Source organism: Drosophila guanche, unplaced genomic scaffold (assembly GCF_900245975.1).
Source record: "Drosophila guanche unplaced genomic scaffold, DGUA_6, whole genome shotgun sequence".
NCBI classification, from domain to species: domain Eukaryota; kingdom Metazoa; phylum Arthropoda; class Insecta; order Diptera; family Drosophilidae; genus Drosophila; species Drosophila guanche.
This window is the reverse complement of record NW_022995743.1, coordinates 6,800,250-6,814,902: the sequence shown is the minus strand read 5'-3', so window position 1 is coordinate 6,814,902 and position 14,653 is coordinate 6,800,250. Positions and strand designations below refer to the sequence as shown.

The following is a 14,653-nucleotide window of genomic DNA, read 5'->3' as shown; positions in this document are numbered from 1 at the left end:
TTCCAGCACCAAATTAATTTGGACTTTCCTAGTATCACGCAAAAGTATACCAAAAAGTATGAGCGGTATATTTTCAAGATGAGAAGGTATATTTTTGAGGACGGTGCGGACTATTATTTCCTAGATAGATCCGCTGTCACACTGACTAATAACAAAAAGAAAAATATTGTTAAAATATTATTAAACAGATAATGGGAAACCAAGTGGCTCTAATAAGTGACGACGATGACTCTTCAGAAAATAGTGAAATTAACAATTTAATCGACTTTACTGTAAACGCAATGGAGCTGGAAATGAGTAATACGTGCTACCACACAAACCAATTACCCAAAATACGGGGCGAGCCAAACCTGCACAAATTTCAAGTAATCATGAAATACTCTAGCTTTCTTTAGAGGCGAGACTAATGAGTATATCATGAATTTGCAGGGCTCCGATATGTACAAAGAGATAAGGGCCTTGAGTGGTTTCGCCAGCAAGCCATTGAACGATCGCTGGAATCTCCTGCACGCACTGCAGCAGCGAGAAAATGGAATGGCTGCGCCTGGCACTGCGTCGTTCTCGCAGAACCAACAGCGCTATATATCCAATCTGTATATACCAAATAAAAAGTCCACGCGTCTGATGTCGCTGGACTCGAAAGTATTTGTGACCAAGTTTGATAAGCGTGGCGACAAGCTCTTGGTTGCCTGCCAAGGTCAGAATGGGTTGACACAACGGTCAAGTTTCACCTCGCTAAACACGTCTTACCTGTTGCAGATGGCTTTGTGCGCATCTATGACGGAGCAAAGGGCACCTACCATCTACTGAATCGCATCAGAGCACGTGACGTCGAATGGAGCATTATTGATGCTGACTTCAGTCCGAATGGCCAGCACTTTGCCTACAGCACCTGGTCCCGATCTTGTAAGTTGTGTGACCTTTTGCAGAGGTCATCATATTTTTGTCCAACGCAGATATGTAATTACTAAATTTGATTGGAAATGCTTTTTCTTGCAGTTTTCATAATGCCTGTGAGTGGCACTGAAGACGACTGCCAATGGATCGATGTAAATGGCTTGCCCAATCTCCGACTGGCGATTTTCTCGCTTCGGTACTCACCCACGGGCGACACCATTATTGGTGGCAGCAACAATTCCATGGTCATCGTCACAGACATTGAAACGCGCACCACTCAAATCTTGCGCACTCATCGGATGCCTGGCACGGACGTGAATTCCGTCAGTTACCTGCATAATAAGAATCCAAATGTGATAATCGCTGGCTGCGATGACGGACTGATCAAGGTATTTGATCTGCGTACCTCATTCCGCTCTCGGGAGCTGTCCAAGGCGGTGGTCTCCCTGATCGGGCACTACGACGGCGTCACGTACCTTGATTCGCGCAACGATGGATATTATGTGCTTTCCAATTCCAAAGATCAAAGCATTAAGCTGTGGGACTTGAGGCAGCCCAGCAGCACGCGAAATCGCAGCCGGACCAGGCAAGATCGACTGAACCTATCGACGTGGGACTATCGCTGGAACCGAGTGCCACAATCATGTTCGTATTATGGGATACACATTTCCATATTTCCGTATTTATTGTTTAATGGGTTTCCTTGCAGTTTACGATCCTCGCAAGGCCATGGAGGGGGATTCCAGTATAATGACCTATCGTGGCCACAGAGTAACTAAAACACTGCTGCGCGCCAAGTTCTCGCCGTTGGAACAGACTGGGCAGCGTTTCATCTACACAGGCTGTTCAACGGGACGCATTATAAGTAAGTGGCCAAAATGGAGATTAAAATTGAATAAACTTTAATTTCGGATTGATTACAGTTTACGATGTGCTGACTGGCAGAATCAAAGAGGCTATTGAGGGACACAGGAATGTGGTGAGGGACTTGGACTGGCATCCAGTGCGCTCGGAAATCGTGTCTGGTTCGGTAAGCTGACACATTGTGATGTCCGTTTGGAATGCTTATTACACGTTTGTATCGCTTTCGCAGTGGGACACTCACGTTCATCTGAACAACTTCAATCGAAACAACGCCAATCGGTCGGATAAACGTCAGCAGAGCTCCGACCAGGACAAAAGAACACTGCGACGTTCGCGTCGTCTAGCGGATCGCGTTGAGACGCCGGACTAGTCTTAAGCGTGTTGACATTTCACAATTAGCATGTAAGACGGAACCCCATTGATATTACAACACAACACATGTTCACCAGCATAAGTACCTAGCATTGAAGCGCTGGCTAAAGGGGCATCTGTGTGGTGTGGAGTGAAGTGGAGTGCATGTCCCACCAGAGTCACGCCGCATCTTGGTTCTATGAATAAGACTGAGGATAATGGCACAGCTTTGCGGGGTATAGTTCAGTTTAATTATAATTATCGGCGTTACACATTAAAATGTAGACCATGAAGCTTACAATTTACTTAATTAAATTGTTTATGTACAAACAAATCGTATTAAGAATCACGTTGAATTACATATATTTCGTTTTGCCTTAATTAAATGGCCTGAAATGCGAATCTTTTCTTTACTGCCCGTAACGTCGTGCGCTTCACCTGCCTCGGGTATTTGAGGTTTTTAAATCTGTCCGATTTCTTAAACCTGGCATACGATTCATTCTTCCAAAGGTCCATAATTCGCTTGTCGTCGTTCTTCATATCCTCCACCCTCAAATCCATATTCGCGCTGCTCCCGTAGCCTGTTATTTCGGCCAGCGTCGACTGTCGAAACGCATTCATATCAAACATTTGGAATTTGTCTGCGCAAAATTGAGAGATGGTACAGATATTGAATAATTTTAGTTTTTCTTTTATTTCGTCCAGAGATAAGAGCTCCTCAGGCTGATCTTCATCGGCTGATTGATCGCTTTTATCGCCGGATGAGTTGTGTTCAGCACTTACAGCGTCCTTGTGCTTCCTTCCGGTGTCAGCTGCTGGTGCAGGATCTTCAGGTACATCGCGATTGGATTTCTTCTTTTTCTTGGAGGATTTTTCAGTCATTTCTGATTCCAATTCTATGTCCTCGTCTATCTCCTTTACTTTCTTTGACTTCTTTTTCTTTTTTAGCGGAGCTTCTTCTAGGGATCCGTTTGTATCTTCAGGAGTAATTTCTACAGGCTTAGGAAGGCTCTCAACTGTTTCCTTCGATATTTTCGTCTTTTTACTTTTGGACACTGAAGTATGCTTGTCTTCCTGTGGAACGGCGGGCGCTTCATCGGGTTCTACATCTTCCTTAGTCTCGACGACTTTTTTATCTTCCCTTGACTTCTTTTTCTTTTTAGAAATTTCGTTTGCTACTTCATGAATTGGCTCTGAAGCAATGGTTTCCACCACTTGCCTTGATTTCTTTTTCTTTTTTGGAGCTGTCTCATCTAAAGACACTTCATCCACTGGTTTCTCTTCCTCAGTTCTCTCTGATGGCTCATCTTCCTGATCGGAGGAACGTTTTGACTTCTTCTTTTTTTTTTGCTTAGGCTCCACAATTTCTTCCACCTCAGCGGGCACTTCGACCGTCCGCTCCTTATCCTTTTTCTTCTTCTTTTTGACGGGCTCGTTTTGATCGATCTCTGTCTGGGCCTCTTCGCGTTGCGTCGGGGTACTTGCACTTCCATTCTTGAGTCTATTTTTCATGGCTTCCATTTTCTGCTTAAAGTAATCGTGGACAGAAAGCCCAGTGGCGACTGTTGTCACGCCACTAAAATTGGGATTAATCTCCTTTTCTTCCACTTGTGGCATTTCGATCTTCACTGGTGCGGGAATATCTTCGGTGGCCTTTTTGCCGAAAATATTGGCCAGATCCTTTTCGCTGTACTGGGATAGATCCTTCCCCCGTGTGAATTTCTTATAGTGCACACGCGCCTTGCTCGCCTTTGACGCCTCCTCCAGCGATATGCCACTGATCTTCTCTTTGAGCTTCTTTTTGAGTGGCTCCTCTGGTTCTGCGGCTTTAAATCCAAACATCGGTCTGGCTTCATCTTCAGATGCGGAGGCAGCTCCGTTTGCACCATTGGTTTCATCAGCGCCACCATTAAGGGATTTAAGGAGTCCATTGAATCCCTCCTCATGAACGGTCCACTGATCATCTCGTGCCTCGAATCCCAATCCTTCAGCGTCGTTCTTCAAGCGAACTCGAACAAACTCCTGTTGGCCGTCCTCGTTGGCGCCAAGACCTTTACCCTTGGACCAACCCATTTTCTCAAGCATTTTGGTACCAAAACGAGCATCATCTGCGAAATGGCCATTCATTTAGTTAATTTTGTCATGTTTTACTGCCGAATACTTTACCTTCGTACAGCGCTTTGCCGCGCGGGCACAAGTTGTACCGTTTACGACGACGTGGTTCTGCCAGCATAGCCATTTTACTTTAAACAAAACTGTGGCTAATATTTAATAATTTGTATAAAATGCGGACGGCCACAACACGTGCTATCAATATCGCGGCTATCGATATCGATTGAGAAACAGCTGCTGGATAGAGATGAACGATAGTATTTTAAAGTCGCAGTGAGTATAAATATATTTGCAAACAAGATTTAAAATAAGCATAAGCAAACAATTATCACGAAATGCCATCCTTGATTCGGAATCTTAGCTTCCAGTTTCCGTAATTCCGTTTTCCTGGTATTACTGCAATGGGCAGTGATTTTAAGCAGCTATCAACAAGTAGCAGGTATGCGAATAGCGCTCATCACTGTTGTGTGATGGTGCATTTTTTCGTTTTCTTTGTTTTGCATTCATTAATTATTGTTATTAAATTTTAAATCTGCCTTCGCCGCAATGGATATAAGTGCAGAAATAGCGGATATTACTGCTCAGGCGCCGGAATGGAACTTTGCTGGCGATTGTGCTCTTCTGGCGCTGATGAAACGAATATCCCAGGTTCGTGAGAATGATTCAGCCTCAGTCCATCAACAAACTTATTATTTAATATTGTCTTGCCCTGCAGAACCTGCAAGAACGAGGAGAACGGACAACTCGGAATCTGAGAGAGTTTGAAACTAGAGTTAGGCAAGCCGACATATCGCTAAGCAATGCCACCAACAGCCTGCGCTCCCTTCAATTCGGTCAGCAGTTTGTGGAGTACCGGGTGCAGGAGATTGACGATGACGACTTTGAGATGCCTGCTGAAAAGAAGAAGAAGGTGCCATAAGCCAATGAATTTTCATTGGGGAACAGTTTATGATCAATATCTGCTTGCAGCCCGAGTCTCCGCCAAAGAGTTCGCAGGAAATGTCTAAAGAATTTCTAGAAAACAATCTGCAAATGTTTCGCAAAAACTTCGAGCCGGTGACCATTGACGTGCCCGATTCGGACGATGAAGATGTGCCAGTTAATTCTACGTATGTGGATTACGTTTATAAAGTTTCCCTATTTATTAACCCTTTCCGAATTGACAGGACAATCTTTCGCGCCAAGAACCCGTACGATGCCATTCCCTTGCCCTACATTATTGGCTCTAAGGAATGGCAGGAGCACAAGTACGCTGGACTCTACGACAGCAAAGAGAGCAGCGATGATGAAAAGTCGGAGGAATTCTCCTCCAGCTCGTCGGACGAGAGGGAGTCTGCGTCCAGCAAAACACCAAAGCCAGAGAACAGATTAGTGCAGCCACAGCTATCCGACTCTTCTTCATTGGCCTCAGCGAACACGGAGCCGGTGGCAGTTGTGTCCCCAGTTAAGCTGCAGATTCCTGCCCCTGCAGCGCCTCCTATCTTGGCACCTGCTGACCACCATCTAAGGCAACCAGCACCCAGCAGGACACAACCACGTCCAATTATCAGCAGTCAACGGAATCCACATGAACGAGACTTGTTTGCTGCCCTTCGGCAATCGCCGCCAAGCGATGATCCGCCTTCTACTTCATCTTCGCCAAGATCCTCTCCTGCCATAGGCCCTAGGGGAACTGCAGCTATGCAGGCCTCCTTGAGCTCCAGCAGTAGCAGCGCAGCTCATCAGCCGCCGCCAAGGCTATTCGACGAAGCTGTGCCCCCACAAATTCCCAGGAAAATTGATGCAAATCCCAGTCCAATCAAGCGCAAGCCTGTAAATCTCTTTAATGATGATGAGTTCCACTCACTAATGTCGGAAATCGTGGACAAGGTGCAGAGCAAGACGGGAAATAACACAGCAGACGCCAGAAGATCGAATCAAGCGAACAAGCTGCCCGAAGAGAATAAACCAGTGGATCAAGCACCCAAACTGGAAACGCTCAAGCAGATCAATGAGATTGTAGCCACTCAGCCCAAGTCCAAAACTGTTAATCTCTTTGAGGACAGTCCGCCCCTGAGTCCGATCACCACGCACACTCCGCTTAGGGATGCGACCAATGATCTGTCTCGTCCCATCTTTGACGACGGGCCGTCGCCTTTGAGTGTCAAGCAGAGGCAAATTCCGCCAAAAGAGCCTGCGAAACCGTTGCCCAAATCGCTTTTCGATGATGACCTGGAGGATGATTTCCTGAGCTCCTTTACGGCCAAGCCAAAGCCACCAGAACAAAAGCTGAAATCGTCGCTATTCGATGATGATGATTTGGATATAGACGATATATTTATCAAGCCGCCGGCACAGCCGAACAAACTCTCGGAGAGATTAGTTGGAAAAACCTCGCTGTTTGATGATGATGATCAGGATGATGATGTCACAGATTTGTTTGAATCAAAGAAGGAGTCGACAAAAGAGAAATATCCGCCAGTTGAAAAGAAGGTGGAGACGCCCATGCCACCAAAGAAAGATCTGTTTGATGACATACAGGAAGAGGATCTCTTCGGAACGCCAAAGTCCAAGAACTTATTTGCCAATCAATCTGAACAACCAACGGAGGAAACAGAGAAATTGGAGATTGTTCAAGAGGAAACCCAGACAGCGATGGAAATTGAAGAGGAGGCAGGAGTAGTAACACCACCTATTGAGATTATTGAAGAGAAATCGAACCCTCAGCTGGACGCACTTGAAATTTCCGCTCATAAAGCTGCTGATTTGTTTAACGAAGACTTCAGCGATGATGATTCATTTTTGAGCACAGCCAAGAGCAAGTCGACTGCTGCTGCGACGGAAATTAGTCAAGAGATTCACCCACAAGTGCTGGAAAAAGAGATTAAGCCACAGAAACTGCCAGAGAGCGTTCTCCCAACTCCTGAGCCAACGAACAGAACGGAAGATGAAAGCCCCAACAAAGATAAAGTCGATGTCATGGCGGATCTATTTGGAAGCCCAAAAATAGGTCCACCGATTTCAGAGACCCCTCCGCCGGATGACCTCGAGCACGATGAAGATCCCATCATAAGTATGGTGGCTGATGTCACAAATAAATCCCCCAAAGAAGAGGCCACTTTGATTGCACCTGAAGCTGACCTCGATGCTGCCCAGCAAATAATGCAAAACTACACAAGTCTCTTCTCCGAGGAGCCCCCGGATGACAGCGAGTTCTTCCAGACTCTAGGCAGCAGCAGTCTCAGCAGCCTGAGTGCCTCGAAAATGTTTGAGCACGATCAGGACTTCTTTGAGCCGGCGCTACCCAAAATTCCAGTTGCAAACAAGAGCTCGGCCCCTACTTCAAGCGACCATGGGCCAATTGGTTTGTTCAGCGATGTGCCACCCGATGACGACGAAGATGCTGCCGAGGCGCAGAAAAAAGCTGCAGCACAGCCCGTCGATGTGCCATCGACCACAACCCGCATTCATACGATTTTCTATGATGACTTCAGTGAAACGGCACGAGCAGGAGCGGTGGGGCAAACCAGCAAATCACCCATACTGGAGGAGGAGCATCCACCAGCTGATGAAGTGGATCGCAGCAAGGCACAAGAAGTAGCTGAACTGCCTACTCCCCCATCTCCTGTGAAGAAACTGAAGATGCCCAACATCAACATCAATGTTCAGGCGCTGCTTCCTGGCAGCGGAGGCCTGCCAAAGTTCCAAAAGGTGCAGGTGCCAGCGGCTCCTCCCCTACAAGAAGCAGAAGTGTCAGTACCAGGTACTAAACCACCGAGTGCGTACACCCCTAATATCAATGAGGAATCAAACTCTACCGGCAGAGAGAACGGCCTTCAGCATGTGAACAAAACACGCGCTCGAGGACCGGCTCGAAGGCGACCATCCACCAGGCAGGGCAGGCGGGAGAACTACGCCAAGAGTGTGCTGGAAGATGTGCATCAGTCAACATCCGCTGAGGTAGCTCCAACATCTAACGCAACGGCTTCCAGCAAGACACCGACTCTGCCCAAACTGGTAAAATCCTTTTTGGACAGTGATGATGAAGATGAGGATCTCTTTGGTACTGCCAAGATAGTGTCTGCAATGTCACAAAGCGAAACTTCAGCAAAGCCAGCTACGCCAGCTCCTGCAGCTAAGGCAATGGCTGCTCCTCTGCCCAGTGAGCCGCCGGAGGATCATGTGAAGCCCAAAGCACACACTGTGCCGATGTCAAGACCAGCCAAATTGTTCGATGAGAGCGATGACGATGACGATTTGTTTGCCAGTGCAGCAGTGGCCGCCCCAGTGCCCTCTGTTCAAGCCAAGGTGTCCTCTAAAACGACAGCAGCGTCTCTGTTCAGCAGCGACGAGGATGAGGACTTCAAGCTGCCGGCGAAGACTGCTCCCAAGAAGAACATCGCGCCCATCCAGTCAAGCAAGAGCACGAGCCTGTTTAGCGACGATGAAGATGACGATGATCTGTTCGGCGGAGCTGCGACGAGCAAGCAGGCCAAGCCTCAGCCACGTGGTGTGGCCAAGCCCGCTGCCAGCAAAACTCGCACTGCAGCAACCATTCCAGCCAGCTCTGGCGACAATCCCCTGGCCGATCTGTTGGGCTTTAAGTGAAACATGATTGCCTTTAATTACAAGTATGTACAGTTGTCGAGTGAATGGTTGGGACTGCCAATCAGTCCGAGTATTCGAGTGTGTCGAGTATTGTTATTCGTATTAAACGATGAATGTTCGCTGTCGAGGCTTATGTCTAAACTTAGGTCGAATCTAGTTGATGTTGCTAGTTGGTTAGTTAGTCGATGATTCCAACAAGTGTCTGCTGATGGAGATGGTCTCCCAGGGTTAACTATCACTCAACGTGGAGTCTAGTCTGTCGCTTGTTGGTTTGCGAACGTAAACTGAGTTAGTTTGTGGCTCTTTGGTCGTTATTCCGAGGAATCTCATTCTAAGTCGAGCAGGTCCTACAATCTATAATTTAAGTATCTATAATCTAAGCACTGACTGGACTGGACTGTATCTGCATCTAAACGTGGACCTCCTACAGCGCCACATCGCGGTACTTGCGGTAGTCATCCGACTCGTTGCCCAGCGACAGCTTGCTGTTGGCCGTGATGTAGGGATTGGCATAGTTGGCATACCCAAAGCCCCCGTAGTACTGCATCTGTTGGCTGTGGTGTGAGCCACGCCGCGGCTGGGCGAGCACCGTTCCGCTGAAGCCGCCAATGGAGCTGCAGGCTGACGGGCGGCGGTAGATGCCACCTGCTGCCTGGTGGTGGTGCTGTTGCAGTTGCTGCATCTGCTGCTGATGCTGCTGTTGCTGGTGCAGGGGGTTGAGCAGCATGGCCAGGTAGTACTGCTGCTGCTGGGTGTAGTTCTGCAGCAGGTTGTTGCCGTAGGCGTTCAGGTCGTTCTGCACCTTGCTGATCCCGTCCAGGTTCTCCAGGGAGATGCAGTTACGCGAGAGCTGGCCCGGCGGCGGCTGCTTGTGGCTGCCCCTGGGTCGATGACCGTGGTGGGGACGCTGCTGTGCCGGCGGTGGAGTCATCTGTTTGGGCTCGATGGAGCAGTAGATGGGATCGTTGCTGGCCGAGCCGATGAGCGAGGGGGGCGACGGGCGATGTGAGTCCTGGAGATTGTTCTTCAGGTCGTCGATGGTTATGTTGAAGTACTTGGCATTCTTGTCCTCTGTGTCCAGAACGTGTCGGGGGTTGTACATGCCCGGCAAGGTGCAGCGCAGATCCATCAGAGACTGAGCGCGATGTCCAGGAGGTCCTCCTCCTCCTCCAGCTGCTCTCTGCATCTGGGCGGCGTTGTTGAACTGCTGCGCCAGGGCCGGGGCAAACATGCTGGCATTGAACTCGTTCTGCGAGCCGAAGGCCTGGCTGCCGCCATTGCCGCACTGATTGTTCAGTCCCATTCCCATGCCGGGGCCCAGTGGCAGCTTACCAGATGTCTCATCGCACAGCTGATAGCCGGCGTTCTCGAAGCCACTCAGCCGCTGGCTGGATCGCCGGGAGTCCGCCTTGGTCATGGGCACGCTGGGTGCCGGCGTCTGCAGGGACAGCCGCGTGGCCAAACCCTGCAGCTGGCTGAGCACCTGCGTTTCGCGGCGCCACCGAATACCCGTGGGAATGACGCAGATCAACGCCAAGCAATTGATGATCAGCCGGATCAGGTACGAGGTCAGCTCCGTCAGTCCGTGCACCGACTGCAGGCCCTGGAATCATTCGGATGATATGGAAATTACGGAACCATTCGAACAGTAGCGGCTTCAGTGCTTAGCTTACCCAATGCTGTGTGGTCATGATCATCACAAAGACTAGCTCCGGAATGGAGAGGAGGCCAATGATGCCCGACCAGGCAAACAGGGGCCAGCACAGGCCGCTGACCAGGCCGTGAATCAGTATCGTTGTCGCCACAAACATCACAAAGTAGAGGGTGCAGAGCGTGTAGGCGGCAAAGGGAAGCTCTCCGTGGGCCTCCAGTATCCACGAGACCTCACACGAGAAGGCCCCCAGGTAGACAATCTGCCGTGGACGGGGAAAGAGAAATGGAAATGGAAATGGAAATTAACCCACAATCGGAAAAGAAAAGCGAAAACATAAATCAAGCGATGGCAAAAGAAGTTGTGAAGTGCGGAACAAAAAGCGGAGACATCTTTGCTCCACAATCATCCATCAATCAATTAATGAGTCTCCCCCTCCCTCACTGACAGAGAGCACAAACACACAAAACATACAACAAAATACAACAAAAAAATTAAATGAAATTCGTACATTTTGCACGATGCACAAAAACGATTTCATTTCGTTTTCACTTAATGGGGCAAAAATGTTTTCACACTGATGGCAGACCAGCGGACAGATCCGGACAGACAGTTGCAGAGACAAGACAACCAGAAGAAACGGGCGGACAGATAGGCGGACAGGGGGTTGGCAGAAGACATATCAACAAATTGTGGAACAAATATTCACACAGAAAGTAACTTGTAGATCTTTGGAGCAGGAAATTATCTATCTGCATATCTAAGTTGTTTATCGCCTGGTACTCAAAGCATCTTAATCTGAATTTAAAGCCACATCGAAATGCATAAGTAATGCTCCACTGATTTTGGTTAGTGGACTTTTTTTCACAGTGTATTACTACTGTTACTCACCAGCAATAGAACAGCCACCACGCAGCAGATAATGAATAGATTCGCCTTTATGAAGCGCTCCATAATGCGTTCGTTCCAAAAGTTTTGTATGCTGCCGCCGTTGCCCGACGGCCTCTGCTTCAATGAGGACGGCGAATGCTTTTCACTTGCCTTCTGATAATTCATTTTATTCGTGTTTCAGTTTCGGTTGCGACAGCGGTAGCGGTTTCGGCAGAAGATCGTAACAGAAGGTGGTTCGGTAAGTGTGGTTGTGGTATGTGTGGATGCAGAGAAATGTGCTGTTGGGCAGGGAGATGGTATGGGGATGATAGGCCTGCCTGCTCAAGCGCCAGCTGGTGCCGGCCTTGGCTCGCTGGCAGGAGGTCAGTGGTGTGATGCGTGGCAGAAGAAGCTCTAGTTCTAGTTCTTGGTTTATGTCTGAGTGAGTTTTGAGTCCAGACCGCTGATGCTGATGCTTGGTCGCTGGTGTTTTGGTGTTTTGGTGTGGTTGGATGAAAGCGTTAGGCGGCCTAATTGAGCCTTGTCATGCTAGGTTGATGCTGAAATGAGAATTCGAATGAGTGCCAAGCGTTTGTGTTTGGTTTCGGTGTTCGATATAAATACACAAACTCGTCCAACAAAAGACTTGGGCAACGAACTTGTTCCACTCACACACATACATTCACTCTCTCGTGTGTATTCACGTGTCTTTCGAGAGCTAACGGCCTGTGCCATATTCTCGAGAAGATTTTCACTTTTCTACAAAGCCCAGTCTGTTCGTTGCCGTTGCCCAAATCTTTTGTTGTGCTGTGCCCCAAGCGGCGCTAGCCAAGCAAATATTTGACCCTAAACCAATATTTATGGGAGCAGCTCGTGGTCTGGTCAACAGTTGCCAGCTACCGGCGAGTACCTGTTGACTTATGTGTCATGACAAATGAATTTGTGTGCCGAGTTAAACTAAGATTAAATCATTTAATCAATTACACTGCACTACAAAGAGTCAAAGTGAAGAGCGTCTGTCTCCCAAGTGGCTGATCATTCAGTGAGAGTCCCACTTCTGAGGTAATACAATTACGGCCCACGATCTTGTTGCTTGTTGTGGAGTGTAGGCAATCGAGACGCCTCGCCAACACATCACGCAGCGTCGGTGCTAGAGCCACAGCCAGTTAGTGGCTTCGATGGATACGGTAATCTTCCTATAATAGACAGCGTCATCCAGACGAGGCGACGAACTCGCTGTCAATGCCGTCATCGCGCAGGTGTGCCATCCACATCCACATCAACATCATCATGATCATCATCGATTATGATGGGGGCGTGTTTTGGCTGGGGCTGTGCTTGGGCTGCGTTGGGTTGGTCTTTGCCTGCTCCCCATATGGAGCGACGCGCCGGATATGCGCACCTTAAAGTGTCAAAGCGTTGACTTGCCCCATTGACATTCCGCAGACGTTGCACAGTTGGGCCCCACGACCAGCTCTCAGGTCTTTCCTGTCCCAGTCCCAGTCCAACAGTGGCTTGGCCTGCTATTTCTCTCTTTGGTGGCCGGAAAGAATTGCAAGCCAACTTCGTTTTATTGCTAATTTTCTGGACAAACATACAAATGTATATGTATATAGCCAGCTCTTTGGGCAGTTGTCCGGTTTTTCGGGGGCAAAGCTGCCCGCCATTGAAACGAGTTTCGGGATCAGAGGGGGCTGCTGTTGCTGCTGTCCATTAGCACACTGGCTGTGTGGAGTGGCAGGGAAAGGCGGCAAAACGAATCCAGTGCGCCCTTGACTGAGTGTCAGGCCACACCCATGCCGAATACGTAGGTATTCCCGCAGCGAACATTACGAAATTATGCAGATTTAACATAATTTCTGTGAACTCGGGCCATCTGAAGCACATTTCAAAATATTTTTTTGTCGTCTCTGTTATAGTTTTTTGCATTGTATTCTCTGTTTCGTGAAATTGAATTAATTTTGTGATTGTTGTTAATGCGATTATGACTGCAGCAGTTGCGTTGAGTTGCGTGTCGGTGGCATGGCCTGGCGGGTTCAATAGCATAAATGCAACAATGCTGCATACAAGACATAAAGCTTCAACAATGGAAACAACATTCAGTGCATTGCCAACTGAATGCATGAATAAGCAACAATGCAGCAGCAAAGTTATGCAAATTGTTACTATTATTATTATTATTATTATTTTATTTGCAGAGTTGAAGCCGAAATGGAATGAAATGAAGAGGAATTAATGACGTTTGCTGCCGGGTAGCAGCTACCGTTATGATGTGCGTTTCAAAATGCAATCAAAACTACATGAATGGGTCTACATATCTTACTCTACCTTTCACTTCCAATTAATCCCTGGCCCAAGCAGTTTCAACAGCCCATAAGAAAACCATGCACCAAAAAGAATAGAGAAAATCGTCCAAATTATCAGTCAACCAAGAAATGATTACTCCTCAGCGACGACACACTCGCACTCACACACACACACACACACACATACGCACAAGCGCACGCATTCGCGTACGGTAAAATTGTTCAATGTTGAGTCATGCCCAAAGAAGAGAAGCTTTTGGGCTTGTCGCGCTTGCAAATTGCGTCGTTCGCATGCGAGAGCGAAGCTTCAGGCTACACTCTGCCAAAGTCGAGAGCAACTTTGGTTGGGGCGGGGGGAAACACTCTTGTTCTCAACACTTTTACCCGCATAAATTGAATAAACTGAAGAAACTTGTTTGCAAAAGCGAAATGTGCTGTGGGACATAATTATAATCTAATTGTTATTTAATTGTACAACGGTTAGGCCATAAGCGCAAGCGTAAGCTGGGTCAAGTCAAAGTTGATGGGGCTACGTGAGAACTGCGGAACCAGAGCCACACACGCACATGCCATGTGCTGATAATACTCGCAGACACTGTCCGCATCGTATCGTATCGTCTGTGTGGATGGGTCACCACTATAATCTAATCTACTCTCCTCTCTCGTTCACTCACATAAATAACCGTAACGTGCAGCGGTAACGGTACGTTCGAGTTGGCGCGCTTGCCTACAAACAGTTAAAAGTGAAATTCGAAAATGACGACCGCCGACTCGGGAGGAAACGCAAAACGCAACGAAACGAATGAACGCAGAACACCGAACACCGAACACTCGGGAACTGATCACTGCGCCAGCTGAGCGAGCGCTACGACGGCTGTTTGGCAACTGAAATGTGCTCGGGGCTGGCCCGGGCCCCCGACCAGGCCAAAGCTTGAGCTTGAGCTCTGCTTCTGTCTGTCGTTCATTTGAATATTTCGTTTGTTTGTTTGTTTGCTTGCTTGAAGATTTTGGTTTG

General features: G+C 48.1%; 4 protein-coding genes across 7 annotated transcripts; 2 read left to right on the top strand and 2 right to left on the bottom strand.

Annotated features, from left to right (window-relative positions):
* The first annotated feature begins 191 nt into the window (after positions 1-191).
* On the top strand, positions 192-2,458 carry LOC117592228 (DDB1- and CUL4-associated factor 11). The gene is made up of 7 exons (XM_034285865.1): positions 192-365; positions 430-697; positions 760-906; positions 1,000-1,542; positions 1,607-1,762; positions 1,821-1,927; positions 1,991-2,458. The coding sequence occupies exons 1-7, from the start codon at positions 192-194 to the stop codon at positions 2,129-2,131; spliced, it is 1,536 nt and encodes a 511-aa protein (XP_034141756.1). The 3' UTR covers positions 2,132-2,458.
* LOC117592191 (PIN2/TERF1-interacting telomerase inhibitor 1) lies at positions 2,341-4,439 on the bottom strand. Of its 2 annotated transcripts, XM_034285810.1 has the most exons (3): positions 4,279-4,439; positions 2,896-4,220; positions 2,679-2,753 (listed from the first exon to the last, which is right to left on the bottom strand). In XM_034285810.1, exons 1-3 carry the CDS (start codon positions 4,349-4,351, stop codon positions 2,730-2,732), a joined length of 1,422 nt encoding a protein of 473 aa, XP_034141701.1. In that variant the 5' UTR covers positions 4,352-4,439; the 3' UTR covers positions 2,679-2,729. The 2 variants fall into 2 exon arrangements, with proteins under 2 accessions (XP_034141694.1, XP_034141701.1); XM_034285803.1 differs by having other exon boundaries at positions 2,341-4,220.
* A 251-nt stretch (positions 4,440-4,690) lies between these two features.
* On the top strand, positions 4,691-8,936 carry LOC117592157 (WASH complex subunit 2). Its single transcript, XM_034285732.1, has 4 exons — positions 4,691-4,872; positions 4,940-5,134; positions 5,194-5,333; positions 5,391-8,936. Exons 1-4 carry the CDS (start codon positions 4,771-4,773, stop codon positions 8,809-8,811), a joined length of 3,858 nt encoding a protein of 1,285 aa, XP_034141623.1. The 5' UTR covers positions 4,691-4,770; the 3' UTR covers positions 8,812-8,936.
* LOC117592213 lies at positions 8,803-14,529 on the bottom strand. Of its 3 annotated transcripts, none has more exons than XM_034285835.1 (4): positions 14,313-14,529; positions 11,354-11,892; positions 10,485-10,724; positions 8,803-10,414 (listed from the first exon to the last, which is right to left on the bottom strand). In XM_034285835.1, exons 2-4 carry the CDS (start codon positions 11,516-11,518, stop codon positions 9,236-9,238), a joined length of 1,584 nt encoding a protein of 527 aa, XP_034141726.1. In that variant the 5' UTR covers positions 11,519-11,892; positions 14,313-14,529; the 3' UTR covers positions 8,803-9,235. The 3 variants fall into 3 exon arrangements, with proteins under 3 accessions (XP_034141726.1, XP_034141735.1, XP_034141743.1); XM_034285844.1 differs by having other exon boundaries at positions 11,354-11,506; positions 14,313-14,528; XM_034285852.1 differs by lacking the exon at positions 14,313-14,529 and adding an exon at positions 13,661-13,942 and having other exon boundaries at positions 11,354-11,506.
* Between the last annotated feature and the right edge of the window lie 124 nt (positions 14,530-14,653).

Excerpts from the sequence above, each read along its gene's own strand:
- LOC117592228 (XM_034285865.1), top strand. The coding sequence starts at position 192 with ATGGGAAACCAAGTGGCTCTAATAAGTGACGACGATGACTCTTCAGAA. Across the intron at positions 907-999 it reads CAGCACCTGGTCCCGATCTT|TTTTCATAATGCCTGTGAGT; the intron begins GTAAGTTGTGTG and ends TTTTTCTTGCAG. Across the intron at positions 1,543-1,606 it reads GAACCGAGTGCCACAATCAT|TTTACGATCCTCGCAAGGCC; the intron begins GTTCGTATTATG and ends GTTTCCTTGCAG.
- LOC117592157 (XM_034285732.1), top strand. The coding sequence starts at position 4,771 with ATGGATATAAGTGCAGAAATAGCGGATATTACTGCTCAGGCGCCGGAA. Across the intron at positions 5,135-5,193 it reads CTGCTGAAAAGAAGAAGAAG|CCCGAGTCTCCGCCAAAGAG; the intron begins GTGCCATAAGCC and ends ATCTGCTTGCAG. Across the intron at positions 5,334-5,390 it reads GATGTGCCAGTTAATTCTAC|GACAATCTTTCGCGCCAAGA; the intron begins GTATGTGGATTA and ends CCGAATTGACAG.
- LOC117592213 (XM_034285835.1), bottom strand. The coding sequence starts at position 11,518 with ATGAATTATCAGAAGGCAAGTGAAAAGCATTCGCCGTCCTCATTGAAG. Across the intron at positions 10,725-11,353 it reads TGGTGGCTGTTCTATTGCTG|ATTGTCTACCTGGGGGCCTT; the intron begins GTGAGTAACAGT and ends CGTCCACGGCAG. Across the intron at positions 10,415-10,484 it reads TCATGACCACACAGCATTGG|GGCCTGCAGTCGGTGCACGG; the intron begins GTAAGCTAAGCA and ends GAATGATTCCAG.
- LOC117592191 (XM_034285803.1), bottom strand. The coding sequence starts at position 4,351 with ATGGCTATGCTGGCAGAACCACGTCGTCGTAAACGGTACAACTTGTGC. Across the intron at positions 4,221-4,278 it reads CGGCAAAGCGCTGTACGAAG|ATGATGCTCGTTTTGGTACC; the intron begins GTAAAGTATTCG and ends GCCATTTCGCAG.